Source organism: Myotis davidii, unplaced genomic scaffold, assembly GCF_000327345.1.
Source record: "Myotis davidii unplaced genomic scaffold, ASM32734v1 scaffold46, whole genome shotgun sequence".
Taxonomy (NCBI): domain Eukaryota; kingdom Metazoa; phylum Chordata; class Mammalia; order Chiroptera; family Vespertilionidae; genus Myotis; species Myotis davidii.
The window spans coordinates 3,449,171-3,456,615 of record NW_006383006.1 but is presented as its reverse complement, the minus strand read 5'-3'; the positions used below and the strand labels follow the sequence as shown (position 1 = coordinate 3,456,615).

The 7,445-nt window shown below is 39.9% G+C and overlaps 1 protein-coding gene across 1 annotated transcript in view; it reads left to right on the top strand.

The window, feature by feature from the left end:
• STARD9 (StAR related lipid transfer domain containing 9) overlaps positions 1–7,445 on the top strand; it is a 109,102-nt gene that overhangs the window by 42,531 nt on the left and 59,126 nt on the right. Inside the window, exons 6-10 of the mRNA XM_015557524.1 lie at positions 498–614; positions 1,704–1,736; positions 1,822–1,883; positions 4,061–4,173; positions 6,905–6,974. Coding sequence (XP_015413010.1) covers positions 498–614; positions 1,704–1,736; positions 1,822–1,883; positions 4,061–4,173; positions 6,905–6,974 — 395 coding nt within the window. The remainder of the gene's footprint in view (positions 1–497; positions 615–1,703; positions 1,737–1,821; positions 1,884–4,060; positions 4,174–6,904; positions 6,975–7,445) is intronic.

The following is a 7,445-nucleotide window of genomic DNA, read 5'->3' as shown; positions in this document are numbered from 1 at the left end:
CCTCACCGTGGAATGCGCTGCGGTCGCCCTCTGATTTTCCTTTAGTTTTTAGAGAGAGTGGAAGAGAGAGGGAAAGACAGAGAGTAATATTGATATCAGAGAAACGCATCAATTGGTTGCCTCCTGCACATTGGGGAGGAGCCTGCAACTGAGGTACATGCCCTTGACCAGAATCGAACCCAGAACTCTTCAGTTCTCAAGCTGACGCTCTATCCATTGAGTAAACTGGGTAAGGCCCATATCTATTTTGTAACTTCATCATCTAGCATTGTGCCCAGCAAACAGTAAGCACCTAAAAAGTATTTGGATGAATGAATGAATGAATTTTCCTTAGCAGTTTTTTTTTCTGAAACTGAATGGATTCTTATGAAATGGTGGAGAATGTATAGTCATGCAGGTTTGAAACATTTTGCAAAATTTTTAGATTGAAAAATAATTCTAAGTCTGCTATAGGAAAAAGGACCACAGTGACATGCTTTTTACTTGTGTTTTTACAGGTGTTCCAGGATTTGGGGACTGAAGTACTGAATGGAGCTGCCAAAGGCTATAACATCTGCCTTTTTGCCTATGGACAGACAGGCTCTGGGAAGACATACACCATGCTGGGGACACCGGTGAGTATTGCAATTGAAATGAGATATCTTCCTAATGGCACAGCAAGTTGAATCTCAAATGGTCCTAACCACTGAGAGAGAGAATGTGAGTTTCATAATCAGTGAACTTTAACAAGATTTAATGGGCCATCTTCTGTATTAGCCAGTAGGTTTCTCAGCCCTTTAATTGAAGGGTAAACTTTGAATAATTAGCTCTGTTTATTAAACCCCGAAGAACCTTAGAATTTTACAACTCTCTTTGATGAAGCAGACCTTGTCAGTCCTTCTGAATTTCTCATATCATTGATAAGACCCAGCCTGAGCCTTAAGTGCTGGCCAGGACTGAGCAGAAATGAGGCTACATGTGCTTGACCTGAGTGTCAGAAAGAAGCAGGAGAAACAGCTATTGGGATGGGAGCTTTCTAAAGTATGTAGGACTTATGAGAGCCTTCTTTTATCATGGAAAAGTAGAAGGGTGGAGTTCCGTAAGAATACCCCTTTATTTTAGAGTTAGAAGTCCGCTGCTGAGGTGAATGGTGGAGCAGTGACGGCACTAACATTCTTTAGAACACTATTCCTCCTGAAAGATTATCCTTACTGCCTTGGGCTCAGCTCATGCTCACTATGTCCATGTTTATTGTGATTTTATATATTTGAAGTTAAAAGAAGAAAATGCCCATCAAATCAGGGGTATAAAGCCTTTAACCTGAGTACAGGTTAGCACTAGATCCAAGATTAAAAGAGAAGTCACTTCTCTCTAAATGTGTGTTTTGAGCACACCTGTATCTATTTTTCCTGGGTGTAGCAACAGGAGGTAGGTTTTGGGAGGAAACACCATGAGAAAGTGGGTTGATCCAAGAAGGATGAAACTTCATTTCGCAAAAGCGGGTATTTCTTCCTTCCTGGGCTGGTGATCCGCCTCTCATCTGGTGCCTTCCTCCTGAGAGCACTGCGAATAGCGTCTTCGCCACAGTACCAGTGAAACTCCTTGGAATGAACAGGCCAGCACAAGGAGCCATGTGCCCGTCCTCCTGCTGACAGCTCCTGGGTGTTGGGCGAGGAGCATCAATGAGAGTGAACAGTAATGCTTTCCTTCCTTCTGTTCTCCAGGCCTCTGTCGGGCTGACGCCGCGGATATGTGAGGTATAGATTCTCTTTTGACTGGATCCTCTCAAAGTAGGTCTCCTTTGTACACTCCAGTGAAATTCCAACCCTCTGGTTCATGCAGGGCCTCTTCGTCAGGGAGAAAGATTGTGCACCACCGCCTTCCTCCTGTAGGATAAAAGTAAGGTAAGAACCTACCAGGCTCTGGGGCCTAATGTTCTTCCATTTCCACTCCAAATCCTGGCATGTTCAGCTGTTCTCTTTGCTTCCAGAGTCATCCAGAAGAATGGAGGGAAGCCATAGCAGAAGTATCTTGCAGTATAGGAAGATGGGAAACGTACTTAGGTCTTTGGGTTGTAGAAAACTCAATTCCTTTCCTGAGGCTTAACAAGCAGGTGTCTCCTTTGTACCAGTTTGCCATGACGGTCTGGTTTCCTTTCCTTCACTCTCTGTCCAATTTCATACTAGCTTTTAGACCAGTGGTTCTCAACCTTGGCTGCACATTAGAATCGCCTGGGAATCTTTTTAAAATCCTGATTTCTGGGCCTCATCCTCCGGAAATTCTGTTTCTTTGTTACTAATGTTGTGGCCCCACCCCATAACAAAGAAACAGAATTTCCGGAGGATGAGGCCCAGAAATCAGGATTTTAAAAAGATTCCTAGGTGATTCTAATGTGCAGCCAAGGTTGAGAACCACTGTTTTAAACTTTCTCCTCCAGCCCCCACTGTGTTGTTCTCCAGGTCAGTCATTCCCACACTCTCGTTCCCAGACAGACTGACTGGTGCTGGCTGCTCCAAGATGAAGTTTTACAGTTTATAGTGGAAATGTTGACCAATTGCCCTTAATTCTCTGTATTCTTTTTTTGTGTTGTTCAATTTTTTTTTAATCCTATGTAATAAAAGGGTAATAGCAAATTGTCCCCTCAACCAAGAGTTTGACCAGAGTTCGACCAGGGGGCAGGGCCGGCCCACCAACCGGCTCCCCACATCTCCTGGCTGGCTCCACCTGATCGACCCTAATTGGGGCCGGCTGACCGGACCCCACCCATGGGCAAATTCATGCACCAGGCCTCTAGTTGAGATGTAATTTGTAAACCATAAAATTCATGCTTTTAAAGTATACAGTTTAGTGACTTTTCCTGATATTTGCACAGTTGTCCAGCCATCATCACTATCTATTCCAGAACATTTTTATCATTCCCAAAAGAGAAAATGTTCATTTTAAAAATTAAATTATTGAGAACATTATTTTTACCTTTTTAAGTTTGTAAAGTAAAAATTTGCAAACCCATGTGCTTGTGTGTATGTGTATAAACATATATATGTCTATTAAAAGTCTTATTGTCCATGAAGTCTGGGAACCACTATTCTAAGAGACATTTAGGTATCTTGTGTCTAAACATGAGAAGGTTAAGGAGAATAATTGATCAGGAGAGTGTGCATGGAGCCTTTTTTTGACGGTTGACTCCATAGGCAAGCATCTGGGTTCTGGTGAGGAAGGCCTTTCTGTGGAAAGTGTGCTTTCTTGTGTATCAATATCTTATTTTAATAATTAGTCATAGCTGTTATTATTTTTAAAAGGAATCACATGCCAGTAGATTCCTACAAGATAGAGCATATCTTAAGCAGAATCCCCATATATAAAACAGGTAAAATGAAAATTGTCCTACTGAAGTTAGGGGTAGGGACCAAACCCTGATCACAAGCTTCCTTCGTTGCTCAGGAGTGGCCCTTGAGATGTCTTCATAGAATGAGAGAGCTCAAAGATCACATTTGAAAACCACTTCACCAAACAAGCTCGTAGACTTTGTGCTGTGGCGGCCTGAGCAGGGACAGGCTGGTGGCAGCATACCCTAAAACCATGCTGAAATAGCCTCTTGAAGGTGAGACTTGAATCAGTACTGACATTGTGCTGAAATGTGCGAAACTAAAACTGAAGTGTTGATATCCAGTGCTGAAAACCCTGTTGTACACATGTAGAAAGAGACTCAAGGGGGAACCTGGTGTGATCAAGATCTTAGAGGGTCAGGGATGGAACTAGAACAAGAGCTAGGACCTTCTGATTGTTGATTTGGTGTTTTTCCCCCACTTATTTGAAAATCTAATCATGTTGCTTTCCTCCAAAATCTAATTAAAATTTTTTTTATTTACTGATTAGACAGAGAGAATCTATTTGTTGTTCCACTTATTTATGCATTCATTGGTTGATTCTTGTATGTGCCCTGACCAAGGATTGAACCCGAAATCTTGGCGTATTGATTATAACCAACTGAGCTACCCTGCCAGGGCCTCCAAGTTTAATTTTGAAAACATGTTACCATCTTTCAAAATCTAACTATGTGCCTTTTTCCTCATGTCTCTAGTTTTCTGGAAATCTATAATGAACGAGTGAGGGATCTGTTGAAGCCATCTGATCAAAAAAAATCCTATACCCTGCGGGTCAGGGAGCACCCAGAGATGGGGCCCTATGTTGAAGGTGAGCCACTGTGGTCCTGGAGGTCTGAGACCAAAACAGAGCGAGGGAAACCCTCCTAATGGTCATTCATTCAGTCAACAGTTGTATAATGATTACTTACTCTGAACAGCTACTGTACTAGATACAGGGTATGTACTGATACATAGAAAAGAAAGTCCTCTTCTCGTAGGCAAGCTTATACTTTTGTGGGCATGAATCTGAAAACAGCACTTAATTACAAGCTGTGATGAAGGCTAATGAAAAAATAAATGGATGTAGTGATGTGGGTAAGTGGTATGGGAAAAGGTGAGGTCTGCGGTGTCAGATCTATCAGGGCCCGGCTGGTTCTTGGGCCGGTTAGTCTTCTTTTCAGGGTACTTTCTCTTCCATTGGCGGTGGTGGGGAGATGAGGAGATATCAGACACAGGGCAGGGTCTGAACTGCTTCCTCATCACGCATGATATTTGGTGTTTGGTACCACGTGTCTTATTCCATTAGGCTTAGTCTTACTATTAAGTAGGAACAGTTGAGTTCTTCTGTGGAAGAAGTTTTTACCCTTTCAGGCCACTCATAAGAAGTAACATGTATATTTTATGCTCTTCTTGCCTCAGCAATATACTCATTTAAATCCTGACAAGGTGAGGGACATGAAAGATCAAGAGTTGGTCTCTCTCTGAACAGCGCTTGGCTAGTGGATGACTCAGTAGGTGTGCCAGTCATGATTCTGCTACCTGTATCTTTCCCCAAAGTTTCCATCATAAATGACAGACTGAAAACAACAAAAAATACCACTTCCTTTGTTGGGAGCCAGGTGGAGTTTCCTTTGTCCCAGATGCTGGCCTTATCTTACTGAACTTTCATCTTTCCCATGTATATGGCCTGTACAGTTTTTACTATCTGCTTATCCCTTCCTTCCTTCAAGCTGATTTTTTTAATATTTCATCCAGCTCTTTTGTTTGTTTCAGGACCTTCTTTTTAAAAAAATTTTCTCCAGTTTTATTGAGATATAATTGATATACATTACTATATAAATTTAAAGTTTACAGCATAATGGTTTGACTTACACATATTGTGAAATGATTACCACAAAAAGTTAACATCCATCATCTCATATAAATACAATAAAAAGAAAAAAATTTCTCCTTCTGATGAGCACCGTTAGGAGTTACTCACATAACAATTTCATATACAGGGTGCCCCCCAAAAATCTATGCACACTTTAACAGCTGGTAGCTCAGTTTTGAAATGAAATATATTGTAATAAAACCTGCCTTTATAGTTATCCCAAGTGTGTGTATACATTTTTGGGGACATCCTATATATCGCAGTAATGTGAGCTGTAGTCATCATGTTGTACATTATTACTTCCCTAGTACTTAATTATAACTGGAACTTTGTACCTTTTGTCTACCTTCCTTCAGTTCTCTCTCCCTTCTACCCCCACCTCTGGTAACGACACATCTAATCTCTTTCTATGAGCTTGGTGGTTTTTTTAGAATTTGGTTGAAAGTGAGCTCATACAGTATTTGTCTATCTTTGTCTGACTTACTTCAGTTAGCATAATGCCCTGAAGGTCCACCCATGTTATTTTTTAATGGCTGAATAATATTCCATTCTGTGTGTGTGTGTGTGTGTGTGTGTGTGTGTGTATATGTGTATGTATACTTTGTATATATATGTATACATCATATATATGTACCTATATCTATATATATCTATATCTTGCAACTTAATTTACCCATTCATTCATTTGATGGACACTTTGGTTGCTATTGTGAATAATGCTGCTATGAACATGGAGATGCAGATATCCCTTTGAGTTAATGTAGGAATGTTTTCTTTCTTCCTTTTTATTTTTTCCATCACCATTTATCCCCTCTAGGAATATTTTCTTTAAGAAAACATAACCACAAACTAGTATCACATCTAAATAACAAAATTCTTTACAAAAAAAGTGTCAGTGTTCAAATTAGTGTGCTAACATTTAGAGTAACTGTATTTAGCAATGAGCCTGTGTAGTTACTTTGCTCCTGAGCCTCTGATATAGAGATTCACTAGCACAGTTATGATGGCCCTTTTTGATTTGCTAAGTAATCAGTCATAAAAATTTACTTTCATGTCTTCAAGCAACTTTCCACCTATCTAAATCTTCCCCATTCTACAGTGGCCAAAGTCAAGTCTTACTTCCTCCATGGAGCCCGCCCTGACCACTTCTCTGATTTTCTGAGCGTTGATTATCCTACTCCTGTGACACTTGGCCAGATTGTCATGTATAGTATAACTGCTCATGACTGTAAACTGTGGGAAGATAGGGACATATCTACTGTATGTCAAACTGAGTCTGCCATATTGTGGGGAGATAGTATCTGTATACTTCAGGAATTTAATGAAGACCAAATGAAGTATTATATGAAACTTTTTAAATAACCTACATAGCAGAATTGTAAGGGATTTTATTGTTATTGATTGATTGTTGTTGGTGTAACTGCTATATGAATTAATCTTAGATTATAATCTCTGTGAGGGCAGAGACCTATGTTTCCAGAGCCTATCACAATACTTAACAGTAGGCTTCCAATAAATATTTGATTTAATTTATTATTTGAATGATTTAGAAAGTTCTCTCATGTCTATTCAATAATGTAAAGTAGAAAAAAATAAAGTAGAAATGATAAAGTTCAAGAACTAGAGGGAAAGGTTAAACTTTACCAAAAATGTTATTTAATTTTTTTCTCCTTCACAAATCTGATAGGTTTATCTCAACATGTAGTTACCAACTATAAGCAAGTAATTCAACTCTTGGAGGAGGGAATAGCAAACAGGTAACACATTTGTTTGTTCCTATCATTCTTTTGAGCCTCATCCTTCAGTCCTGTGTTCTCATCCCCCTTTGGCATGTATGATGATACCTACCTCTGCAGCTTCCAACTCCTATTCAGGAGGCCTTTCTCACAACAGTAATGTACCCACGGTAAGGTGCAGTGACTTAAGATTTAGTGCTCTTCTCACTTGTAATGAGATGGTCTTAAACTGAAGAATGATTGACTTAGATTTAGGTAAAGGGAAGGCTCTCCGGACGCAACATTGGAATGAATTTATGAGGGAGACTGAATTCTATCTGGCTTAAGCAGTATTTGTCTTTCTGCACTGTAATTCAAGATCTACTTTTAAAGGTTTTTCTGGCACTATAAGATTAATATTCTTTGTTGAATCACAACATTCTCGCTCTGTCTTTGAGGTTTCTTCTCCAGCAAGTTCTTTACCTCCCCTTGTCTTTATTTAATGGGTTCTTG